This window comes from Fukomys damarensis, unplaced genomic scaffold (assembly GCF_012274545.1).
Source record: "Fukomys damarensis isolate Sample0158 unplaced genomic scaffold, DMR_v1.0_HiC HiC_scaffold_17, whole genome shotgun sequence".
Lineage (NCBI taxonomy): Eukaryota > Metazoa > Chordata > Mammalia > Rodentia > Bathyergidae > Fukomys > Fukomys damarensis.
Genome location: NW_022900929.1, coordinates 5031896 through 5044349, shown reverse-complemented (window position 1 = coordinate 5044349; position 12454 = coordinate 5031896). Strand labels below are relative to the sequence as shown.

At 50.0% G+C, this 12454-nt stretch overlaps 1 protein-coding gene across 1 annotated transcript in view; it reads left to right on the top strand.

The window, feature by feature from the left end:
• The window catches only part of Tnrc18 (trinucleotide repeat containing 18), an 80781-nt gene that overhangs the window by 51667 nt on the left and 16660 nt on the right, over positions 1–12454 (top strand). The window contains 2 exon segments of the mRNA XM_033765114.1: positions 3771–4013; positions 12435–12454. Of these exon segments, the coding sequence (XP_033621005.1) occupies positions 3771–4013; positions 12435–12454 (263 nt within the window).

Genomic DNA, 12454 nt, shown 5'->3' with positions numbered 1-12454 from the left:
TTTTTTTTTTTTTTTTTTTTTTTTTAAGCTGCTTGTTTGTGTTTTATTTTCTTAAAACTCTGCTCTTACTCACCAGTGGTTAAACAGTATTAACATAAACACTTGTCTTCTAACATGTATTTCTGTTTTGAAGGGCATGTAGGCAGTACAGGGTCAAGGCCATTGGTTGGCCTTGGTTTTTCTTGCTAAATTTGAAAGTGTTGGCTTCATGGCCACGTCTGGGGACAAAGTGCAGGACTTTGGGGGAGAGCACTGGCTGCAGGTCTCTGGTCTGGTTTGGCTTCCACTCAGCCAGGATTCCTCGGCCAGCTCTCCTTTTAGGAGAAAGTCAAGCTCCATGACTCCCTGGAACATTCTCTAACATCATGGGACTCGGGGGTTAGAAATGCTTGAGCCCTCAGGCCCTTCAATCAGAAATGTCCCAAGAAGGAGAAGCAAGTGAAAATGTTCCCCAGTCCTGCTTTAGTGTCTGCTTCAGGATGGATTCCCTTTAGGGGTAGGCCATGGGGTCCTCAGAAAGCCTGGGTAGCAATACCTGGATGTCAGCTGCCTCCTCAGGAAGGTTCCAGGTGTCATAGTCTGAATGTCACCTGGCTCAGAACACTGTCTGTTTCAGCTCCTGCTCCTGGGCTATCATCTCCCCCTCCAAATTAGCAGAGTGTGGGGATGGCGTTCTGGGAGCCTGATGTCCTTTGGGCTTGGGTCCTCCTGTCCTGCCGCCGCATCTCAGTGAGTGCATCCTGGGCTAAGAAGTGAGGCCACTGACTGCCCAGTGAGGCCTCCCCTGCCCTGTCTTCTGTGGATGAGTCTGCTTGGCTCACTCTTCCTTGCCTCTCCCTGGCCTTGGCTGGACCTCTGTGTCCCCTCTCCACAGATCCCTAAAGCCAGGGTTCCCACTTCCTAGCTTTTGAGCACCCCTGCCTCAGCTTAGACCCCACAGAGAAACAGGCAGCCACCCAGACCTCTTGGGAAGGGGCCAGTTGCCCCAAGTCAGGGCCCAGGGCCGGATACAGCAGGGCCGGTGTGTAGAGCCCAGATAGAAAAAGTGGGGGTGAGGGGAAGGGCTCAGCTTTTCAGTCTGCCCCCCACAGCAAAGCAGATGGTTGATGAGGTCTTAAGGGATATTTGGGTAATAGGGCCTTACTGACCTCCTGGTACTAAAACACTTAATTGGCTTGGCTTTTCTAGTGTGTCTGCTTTCTCCTCCCAGCAGCTTGACCATACCTCCACCCTTGACCCCTACCCATGATGCTTTGAGTGTCTGTTTCGGTCTCTTGCATTTGCTCTCCCGCTGCACTCTGGACGCAAAGCGAAGGCTGGGAGTAGGGCAGACGGCGCAGCGGGTCACGGAGCTTGGGTCCGAGCCTGGCTCCTTGCTCCGTAGGTAGGCAAACCCTTTTCTTTCTGTCCTCTGTACACCCACCACCTCGGGGTCTGCCCTCACCAGGTCTGGCCGCAGCACATCCCCTTGGCGCTTATGGGTTTTGGGAAACCAAACCAAGTTACAACAGCCAACCCCTTGTCCTGAGCCAAGATTAAAAAATAAAAGTTTTTCTGCATTTCGTTGGGTATCTTGATTGGGACTTTTCTCCCCCTGCCCTTGGCAATGCTGCCTTTGGCATGCTCTGCCTCAGGTGTGAACAGCTCCAGAAAGGTGGTCTTGGCCCTAGGATCCTGCTCCTCCCCTGCCCTCTCAGACATGGTCCGAGCCGACCAGTGTGACACACACAGCACCAGGGAGGCTGGGAGGAGCAGGATGATCCATGTGTCCCTTATGCAGGTGTTCCTGGGCTTCTTCTGCCTTCCATTGTTTTGCCATTGCAAGGTGCTGGGCCTGGCCTGCTCCTGGCTCTCTGGGTTCTGATTCGGCTTCCAGAAACCCAGGACTCCTGGCCTCTACCACCTGAGCCAGATTTCTGGAGTCTGGAATCTCCACACCTGAGCAGCCAGGGCAGGATGTTTTCAGAAGGGAATGTGCCCAGCCCTGAGCCCCCACCCCAGCCAGCCGCCCACCCAACCCCCTCCCCATATGGACAACCCCGGGGGGACCCGATGTGGGGGACCCAGGCGCTGTCGAAAGTCTGCCTACACTTAGCCTGCTTCGCCGCTGTGGCCCACTGGGGCGGAGACAGAGCCATGTGACGTCGCAATGTGAATGATCGCAAGTGTGCACTGCCTGCCTGCCCTGCCTGCCCTGCCGGTCTCCTCCCCAGCCTGCTTCATCCATCGCCTCGGGAGCCTGCTCCCACCTGCACCCCTGTAACAAGCCTCCTCTCTCTGCTCCTTGACTGCCCCAGCTCCTCACCACCTCCCCCTCCCAGGGCTACCCTGCCAGGAATCTGGGCACACTCCAATAAATGGGTAGAAGACAGAACTCTTGCCCTCGTAGGCACCCTTGGGGCCGCCACTTTTTGGCCACTAGTTGCACTTAATCCGGTGGCAGCGTGGGGCAACGGCAGGAGAACGTGAACTTGGTCACCTGTCTCATCGGTCCATCTGCTGAGCCCAGGGTTGTGTGTCCTGCCACTAGCTTCTTCACAGAGCCATTTTCCAGCTGATTCTGAGCCTTGCTTTGACCAGTGGCTCCCAGTGCTCTGGCCTTGTGGGCAGATGGGCATGGGGTACCTGCCCTCAAAGCTCCTTTGCTGTGTGTTAGATGCCTCAGTTGGGCTGTCTCCCAGGCAGGGCAGGGACAGCCTCTCTTTGGTAGAGGGATTGGTTCACATGCAGGGAGCCTCACCGCCTGGCTTTCCCGACCAGTCCCAGTGCCCAGCCTGCCGGGTCCTGAGCTGTAAACTGGCTGCTGGGCCAGAGGCTGGGGAGAAGCCCATCTTCAGCCCTTAGGAGACAGCCTGAACCTCTTCAGCCAGGCCTGCTGCTGGAGCATTTGGCCTGAGCCTGTCTCCTGGTGTGACCTGCCTGCCCGAGAGTTTCCCAGCAGGGGGTCAAGAGCCAGAGCAGGCTCAGAGCTGTCCCCAGGGGCACAGCACGGTTCCTCCAGCTTACAGAGGAGGCTGAGTCTCTTAATCCTCCCTAGATCTGTGAAGCACTTTCTGTGTGGACGCTCCCTTTAGCTGGGCTGGTTGGCGGGCGGGCCACCCCATGCCACAGCTGAGAAAATGGGGGTCAGCAAGGGTGGGTGCCTTCTTGCAGGCTCCCCAGGGTGGGGATGTTGCTGGACGTCAGTTTTGGCTTCTAGAGCCCTGTTGTGGGCTGGAACCATAGCATCCCCATCAAGTCCCTGAAGAGACCGAACTCCACCTTCTCCTGCCGCCAGCCCCAGGTCTCCAGCTGGCAAAACAGCTGCAGGCCCCTTGCCTGGACACCCAGTCCAAGCCCATCCCCACCCCTCCATCCTCCTCCTCTTCCTCCTCCTCCTCCTTCCTCAGCCTTTGTGTCTGTCGGGGTGTGTGTGTGTGTGTGTGTGTGTGTGACCGTGGCGAGCGCTGTCTCCAGTCCTGTCTGTGTGTCTGTCCCCTGCCCACAGCACACATGCATGTTGATGCTCCCCACACAGAAGTCCACCTTGACACCCAGAGCCTCTGCCCTCTGGGCCGTCCGGGATGCCCTGGTGCTGGGCTCTGGTGGGTGGAGGCCCTGGGCGAGCACGGGTGGGTTCCGGATCTTCCCCCGGTGGCCACATGGTGAGGATGGGGGCGAGGCTGGAGCTGTGGCCGCTCCAGCCCCAGGGGTGGGGAGGGTGGCGGGTGGCGGGAGGCGGCACATGCTGGGCCAGAGCCCTGACTTGCCCCCTGTTTTCTGCATGCCAGATGAGACCTCCGAGGAGGACGAGGAGGAGCTGGAGGAGGAGGAGGACGAGGCCAGCGGTGGCTATAGGCTGGGCGCTCGGGAGCGGGCACTGTCGCCAGGCCTGGAGGAGAGTGGGCTGGGCCTCCTGGCTCGCTTTGCGGCCAGCGCCCTCCCTAGCCCCATGGTGGGACCGTCCCTGTCTGTGGTGCAGCTGGAGGCCAAGCAGAAGGCCCGGAAGAAGGAGGAGCGGCAGAGTCTGAGGAGTGAGTGTGACGGGACCAAAGGGAGCTGCCGGCATGCCATTGGCCCATCCTGCAGATGAGGAAACAGGCTCAGGGAGGTGGAAGCCCAGGAGAGGCCCCAGCCACTCCAGGCTAGTGATACCCGACTGGCCACGAGAGAAGGAGGTGTGGGGGGAAGTGACATCCTGAGCAGAGGGAGGACAGGAAAGCTGGCGGCGTCTAGGGCCCTGGAGATGTGTGGCACAGTCTGTGAGCCAGTGGGCGACCAAAGGCTGGGCCTCGCTGGCAGGGCTGGGGCCTGGAAGAGTCAGTCAGCAGGTGCTGTGCTGGGCTCCCGTGAGTAGGAGCTGTCGCAGTGGATCCTCATGGCCACCTCTGAGACCAGGTCACCCTCCTACTACCCCATGGAGGCTCAGGCTCACCCTGGCTCCACTTCCTTCCTGTCTGCGTCTGATCACACCCAGTTTCAGGGCCAGTGCTCCTGCAGATGCCCTGGTGTCCTTTTCTCAGCCATTAACAGTAGGCGCGCCTCACCCTCCCTGCAGGGCTGGGTGGGAAAAGCGGACGGGGGACCTGGCCCCTCCAGGCTGGCCTCCACTCTGTGTGTCAGGCAGAAGCCTCCAGAGGACTCTCCATCTTTCCTTCTCTGCTCAGAATGGGCTCCCCTCTGCCTTCTGGTGGACACCACCTGTCTGTCTGCATCCTGTTCACAGCCTCCTGATTTGCCACCAGCCATTGTAGTCCTTCAGATTTTTGGACTTCTGTCCCTGTGACCGCAGGCACCCATTTCATCGCAACTATGAAATGTATCCTGTAATTCGAGTTATTCCTTTTACACCTCCTTTAGTGTCAGAAGGCTCTCTAGTGATGTTTCCTTCTTCCTCACCAATTCAGATAACTTGTGCCCCCATCGTATTGGCTAGAAGTTAGCCATTTTATTGGTACAAATTTAGGTCATTAATTTGGGACTGTGCTCTTTTGCAGTGGACAGCAAAGGCTCCAAACCCCTCTCTAAACACAGCTTTAAGTGCGTCTCACACCCTTTGATCTGCTGTCATATTTTCGCTGTCTTGCTTTTCTCCTGTGATTTCTTTGACTCAGTGATCACTTAAAAAGATGCTTACAAATACTTGAGGGAAGTTGCCTGGTTATCTTAATCGTACTGATTTTGACTTCGATTCCATCATGGTTGGAGCACATTCCCTGTAATTTCAGTCTTTTAATTTTTTAAGTATTTGAAAACATACGGTGTTTCCTAGTAAACACACTGTGTGTGTGTGTGTGTGTGTGTGTGTGTGTGTGTGTGTGTGCTGACGTGAGGTACTCTGTGAACGTGAGTCACAGCGGTGTGACCGGTAGTGTTCATATCTGCATCTTCACTGGACTGTTTTGGGCCTGGTTCTGTCAGTTGCTGGGAGATGTTAAAATCTCCCACTGTTATTGTAGAATCCTCTAGGTCTCCTTTTAATCCTGTCAGGTTCTGCTTTGTGTATCTGCAGCTCTGTTACTCAGCACATAGGTGTTTGTGATTATTGTGGCTTCCTCAACTTTGTCTTTGTTGTGAAGCGTTCCTCTCTACCTCTTGTGATACCTTGTTTGGATCCATTTTACCTGGTCCGTAGTTGTTTCACCTTCGTTATGCTGGCCATTTCTATGGTGTAGTTTTTCTTCCTGTTTATTGTCATTTCGGTGGGTGTGATACTGGGGATTGAACCCAGGGCCTTCACAATGAGCTGACTCACCAGCCCTTTTTTATTTTGAAACAGAGTCTCACTGAATTGTTCAGGCTGGACTTGAACTTCTGATCTTTCTGCCTTGGCCTCTCAAAGTGCTGAGATTACAGGTGTGCACCACCGCAACTGCCTATCTTAGTTTATCTTTGTCTTTATATTTAGAGTAAGTTTCTTATAGATGGCATATACTCGGGTCTTCTTTAATCCTTTATATAATTTCCATCTTTTCATTGGAAAAAAATTTATTGCAATAAATGCATAATAATATTTAATATAAATATGGGTGGGTTTGAATATACCCGTATAATATCTTGGTTGAGATATAATTCACGTATCATAAAGCATCTTCACAATGTGCAGCTCAGTGGTTTTTATTGTATTCAGAGTTGGGGAACCATCCATCACTGTCAGTCTCGTTGTCCCAAAAGGAAACCCCAGACTCACTATTCCCGCAACCACTTCAGCCCTAAGCTACCACTTCTTTTGGATTTATCCGTTAACTCTGTAGAAACGGAACTACAATGTGTGGCCTGTGCGTGGCCAGCCAGTTTCCAGGCTCACCCACGTGGTGACATGTGCTGTGCTTTCCCCTCTGTGGCTGACTTCTCCCGGATAGCCATGTACTGCACCTTATGCACATGGGTTGTTTGTATTTTTAGGTTTTTATGAATAAAGCTGTTGGGAATACACGCATACAGACTTTTGTGAGGACTGATTTTCATTTCTCTGAGTAGTGGAATCGCTGGGTCATTGGGTATCTGTAACTTCCCGAGGTGTTAACACAGTTTTTTTCCAGAGTGCATCCCACCAGAGCACGCGAGGCTCCAGTTTCTCCATGTCCTCTCCAGCACTTGCTGTTGTCTACCTCTGGAATCATGGCCATCCCTGTAAATGTGAAATACTTTCTCAGCGTGTGCTGTGTTTGTTTGGCTGGGGATGAGATCCAGGGCCTCATGCATGCTAGGCAAGCAGTGTACCACTGAGCCACATCCCCAGCCCTTCTTTATGGCTTTGGTTTGGATTTCACTAATAACTAATGATTTTGAGCATCTTTTTATATACTTAGTGGCTGTTTCTGTGTCTTCTTTTAATTTTGTGGTTGTTTTTTGAGACAGGATATCATTCTGTAGTCCAGGTTGGCCTCGTACTTGCTATGTAGCCCAAGCTGACCTTGAACTTGTGGTGATCCTCCTGCCTCATCCTCTAGAGTGCTGGGAGTACAGGCGTATGCCATCGTGCCTGGCAGTGTCTTCTTTTAAGAAGTATCTTATTTAAACCAAGTATAGTGGTGCATACCTGTATGTCTCAGCCATTCAGGAGGCTGAGGCAGTACTGCAAGTTTAGAAGCAACTGGGCAATTTAGTGAGACTGTACCGGGGATTGAACTCGGGTCCTTGCGCTTGCAAGGCAGGTCACCAAACCGCTGAGCTAAATCCCCGGCCCAGTTAGACCATGTCTTAACGTGCCTTAATGATAAAAAGGGTTGTGATGTAGCTGAGACACAGAGCCCTTGCCTAATATGCACAAGCCCCTGGGTTTGATCCCCAGTACTGAAAGATAAGTCTTATTTATTTATTTGGAATTATAAATTTTTTTTGTAACAAAACATTTATTTGTACATTTTAGACATATAAAATGATAGCATTTATCAGAGGGAATTTGTACCTGTACATGATATATCCTGCCTTTTTTTCCCCATTCCCTGCTCCCCTCAAGACCCGACTCCTTCTTATGTACAAAAGCTTTGTTTCCATTTTTTCCTTCTATTTTCACTTTTTAAAATTGTCCTTTCTTTCCTTTTCCCCTCCCTCCTCCCTTGTTCGCCTTCCCATTTGAACATTTTCTTCCCATTTCCCAATATCTATTATACATTTTAGCCCTTATGTCCATTTGCGGTTTCTCACACCAGATAAAAAATGTGGTATTTAAACATGTGTGTCCGATTTATTTCACTTAGGAGTATGGTCTCAAGGCCCATCCATTTAGCTAGAAATATCTGAAGCTTGTGTTTATTTATGGCAGAGTTGTACGCCATCGTATTAAAAAAAACAAAAAACAAAAAACACATATCGAGGGCCAGGGATTTAGCCCAGTGGTACTGTGCCTGCCTTGCAAGTACAAGGTCCTGAGTTTGATCCCCAGTACAAAAAAACCACATCTTCTTTATCCATTTGTCAGTTGATGGGCATTTGCCCTGTTTCCAAGATTTAGCTATTACAAACTGCCACCATAAACATGGGTGTGCATATGTTGCTGTGGTAGGATGCTTTTAATTCTTTCAGGAAGATACCAAGGAGAGGAATAGCTGGGTCAAATGGAACCTCTAGTTTTAGTTTTTAGAGTAATCTCTACAGTGATTTCCCCAGTCTGCACTCCCACCAACAGTGGAGAAGGATTCCTTTTTCCCCATATCCCCTCCAGCATTTGTTATTGGTTGATTTCTTAATAGCAGCCATTCTTATTGGAGAGAGATGGAATCTCAGTGTTGTTTTAATTTGCATTTCTTGAATGAACAAGGCATATTTAAATCCTTTAGTTTTTGTTAACTTTTTAAAAGTTACTAAGAGTTCTATATATATTCTGACTGCAACACTCTTATCTGATACAATTAGCAGATCTTTTCCTGTGAGTTTGTTCACTTGCTAAATGTTATTTAAAACAAAACTTTAATTAATTTATTTACTTACTGGTACTGGGGATCAGTCCCAGGGACTTGTGTATGCTAGACAAGTGCTTTACCACTGAACTACATCCCAGCCTTTTTTATTTTTTGAGAAAGGATCTTGCCAAGTTGCCCAGGCTGGACTTGAACTTGCAATTTTTCTGTCTCAGCACCCTGAGTTGGGATGTTGGAGTGGCAGGTGTGTATCACTGCTCCCAGCGAAAGTTTTTCATTTTGATGAAACCTGATTTGTATCTTCTCATGTCACTTGATTCTGGGGTCACGTGGAGGAAAGTACTGTGTAATCTATGGTCACAAAGATTTGTTGCTGGTTTTTCCTAAGACTATTACAGTTTTGGCTGTTTTGTTTAGGTCTGTGATCCATTTCTAGTTAATTTTTGTGTGTGAAAAAATGCCGGGACTTTTCCATAATGATATCCAGTTGTCCCAGTAGCATCTTGCCACTTTTGTTGAAAATTAATTGACCATGGGCTCTGGGTTTGGCTCAGTGGTTCTGCTGCTGCAAGGGCCAGAGTTCAATCCCCAGTAGAAGGAAGGAAAGGAGGGAGGGAGGGAGGGAGGGAAAAGAAAAGAAAAGAAAAGAAAGAAAGCAAAAGAGGGAGGGAGGGAGGAAGGAAGGAAGAAAGAAAGAAAATTAATTGACCATAAATGCAAGGGATTGTTTCTGGACTTCCATTTCTTTTCTAATGATCTAAACATCCATTATATCTACCCTTGTGCTAATATCATACTGTCTTGTTTTACTGTAGCTTTGTGTAAGTTTTGAAGTTGGAAAATGTGAGTTCCCCAAATTTTTCTTTTTCTTTTTATTAGTTATTCTGGAGATTTTGAGTTCCTTGCATTTCATGTAAATTTTAGAATCAGCCAGAAAACCAGCTGACATTCTGATAGGAACTGTGTTGAATTGGTAGATCAGTTTGGGGAGTATTTGTCTCTTAACATTATAAACCTTTTGATCCATGAACATGGGATGTCTTCCTATTTATTTATTACTGGGGATCAAACTCGGGTCCTTGAGCTTGCAAGGCAGGTGGCAGAACCATTGAGGTAAATCCCTAGCCCTCTTTCCATTTAAATGGACCCTTAATTTTTTTTTTTCTTTCCAGTAATGGGGGTTTCCAGGGCCTTCACACTGAATTACATATCCAGCCTTTTTTTTTTTTTTTTTTTTTTTGACAGGATCTTACTATGTAGTTTGGGCTGACTTGGAACTCACTGTGTAGCCCAGGCTGGACTTGAACTCATGGCAAGTCCTGCCTCAGCCTCCTAAGCGCTGAGATTACAGGTGTGCACCAGACTCCGCAGCCTTTTTCTATTTTTAATTTTGAGATAGGTCTTGCTAAATCATTTGTGCTTAGAATTGTCCTGCATCAGCCTTCCAGGGTGCTGGGATTATAAATGTGTGCTACCACATCCAGCTTCATGATGAATTTTCTTTTCTTTTCTTTTTTCTTCTGGTTTTTTGAGACAGTGTCTTGCCATGTAGTTCAGACTGGCCTTGAACTCATGGTGGTCCTCCTGCCTCAGCCTCCCAAGTGTGGGGGTTACAGGTGTGTGCCACCACATCTGACCTTGTGATGAATTTTCTTAGTGTTCTTTCATCTGAAAATATTTCCGTTATACCTTCATCCTTGAGTGATGTTCTTGAGTGATTTTCACTGGATATAGAATTTCGCATTTCCAATTTTTCTGTCAGTACTTTAAAGATGTTTTACTCTCTTTTGGCCTCCACTTTCTGATGGAATGTTACCCATTAATCAAATGTTTTTCTTTTTAAGTGACAGGTCACGTGCTGGCCATCTTTCCGTTACTACAACAGATACCTGAGACAATCCAGTTAAAAAGAGGAAAGGTCCATTTTGGCTCACGATTTTTCAGGTTCAGTCTTCGACTGAGTGGCTGTGTCGTTGTGGGCCTATGAGAGCTCAGTACATCATGGGGAGCTGTGTGGCCAGGGAAGCCATTCATGTCTGGTGCGAAAAAGAGGAAAAGAGAAAGAGACTGGGATCTCACAGTCCCCTTTGAGGCACGTCCCGAGTGGCCAAATGCTTTTTATGGATGCCACGCTGGGGACCAGGCTGCCCCCTTTTGTGGCTGCTGCTCCCTGGGGTTTGCTTTCAGTCTCTCTCAACAGCAGCTGTGATGTGCCTCGGCGTGGTCCATGCAGACTTCCTGGTATCCTTCTGCTTGGTGTTCATGTAACATCTTGGATCCGTCAGTAAATTTCTGCTTGTCCTCAGCTTACCTATTGCTTTGAGTATTTTTCCATACCATTGATTACCCCCTGATGGATCTCAGGTGCTGTGGTTGCCTTTTCAAACTCACCTCTCTCTCTTTTTTTTTTGTTTTGGTTTTATGAGACAGGGTCTCACTATGTAGTTGAGACTGACCTGGAACGCACTATGTGGCTCAGACTGGTCTCGAACTGACAGTGATCCTCCTGCCTCAGCCTCATGAGTGCTGGGATTATAGGCGTGCGCTACCACTCCTGGCTAAAATTTACCCTCTCTACTCAAACACATTATGCTTGTAGGTCCCTTCTGTGAATTTATCTTCAGAGTTGTAATTTTGAGTTTTAGATCTCCCATTTGGTTCTTTTCAGTTGTTTCTATTTCTCTGTTGTCCTTTCCCATTTCTCTGCTGGTATAGAGGCTGAAGTAGGAGGATCACAAGTTCAAGCATAGCCTGGTCAATTTAGCAATTTAATAAGACAGTGTCTCAAAATAGTAAAAAGGGGTGGGGATATAGGTAAGTTTGAAGGCTGTAGGCTCTAACTGTGGTGCTGTAAACCAAACCAAACCCCCACACAAGTTTTGTTCTGCCTCCTTAGAGGTAGCTAGCTGTGGTCTCCCTGAAAGAATCCTCCTCCTGTAATCTGGACATGGGCTACATCTCGGGGTCAGATGTGGTGGCTGTCTTCTCTGTCCAGAATGCTGTGCACCCTCTTGGCTCTTGTTCGCTGATTGTCTTTGGGTCCTGTGGTGGGCATCGTGGAGGTGAGGCTGTGCAGGGTCCACATGCCCTGTTTTTTCTTCGGTGAGTGGTGCTGTCCTGCAGCAGGGGCTGCCCTGGCACGACTGGGACTCCAGTTTGTTTCCTGGGTGGCCTCTGTGGTCTTCGTTCAGATCTGCTTCTGCTGCTCACTTGGGCTGTGTCAGTTCTGTGCCATGGGTGGGCAGACAAGCTTGGGGGTCCTTCTTTCTAATCTCTCCTGTGTTGTCAGTGTCTAGCTTTCTCTTTCCTGCTGCTGAGGCCAGGAGGACTCGTTTCTCTCCACACGTGTGCAGCCCTCCCTGTTGTGAGCAGCAGGGCTGGGGCTATGGGACAAAGGCTCCCCCGCCCACGGGCACTTTCTCAGTCCACTGTCTTCTTGCCCCACACAGGGCACACCCGTGGTGGGCTGTCATGGGGAGGGGGTCTCAGTCTCTCTCGCCCAGAGTGGAATTTCCAAGCTGTCTCCTCAGCCAGAAAGCCCCCAGCGGCCTCCTTTCCCAAGGAAGATGAACTGTTGAGACCCTTAGGCTTTGCCAGTGGCTCTTCTCTCTCACCGGGTGCCCCCTGGCTCTACTGCTGTGGCTACCTCTTTGGGGGTGTCCTCCCATGGGAACCTTTCTGGTGTTTTCCAAGTTGAGGTGGAGCGAGATGTCAGTACGGGCAGAACAGGAGTAGAAGGGAAAGCACAGAGGTTGGGCAGGTGGGGTTGGGCTGGAGCCAGCAGCTGGCAGTGGCAGCTAAGGCATCCAAAGCCTAGGAGCCCAGGGCAGAGGGAAGTGGGTCCCTTGGCCTGCTGAGGACAGGGCAGGGGAGGGGCTGGGCCCAGGGCTGTGTGGCCACACTGCCTACCCTCTGTGGTGTGGGTGAGGCCCTGGGCCACTGCTGGTTCAGGGCTGGGCCCCTCTGGCTCCCCTGCCCTTACTTCTGGGGTCCCGGGGTACCTGGAGGCACTGCCTAGTCAAGGGCCATGCCCTTGGGGTGATGCAGGAGGGCGCCCCAGCTTAGCGCCACCCCGCCCTCCTGTCTTCCCAGCAGGCACGGAGTTCGAGTAC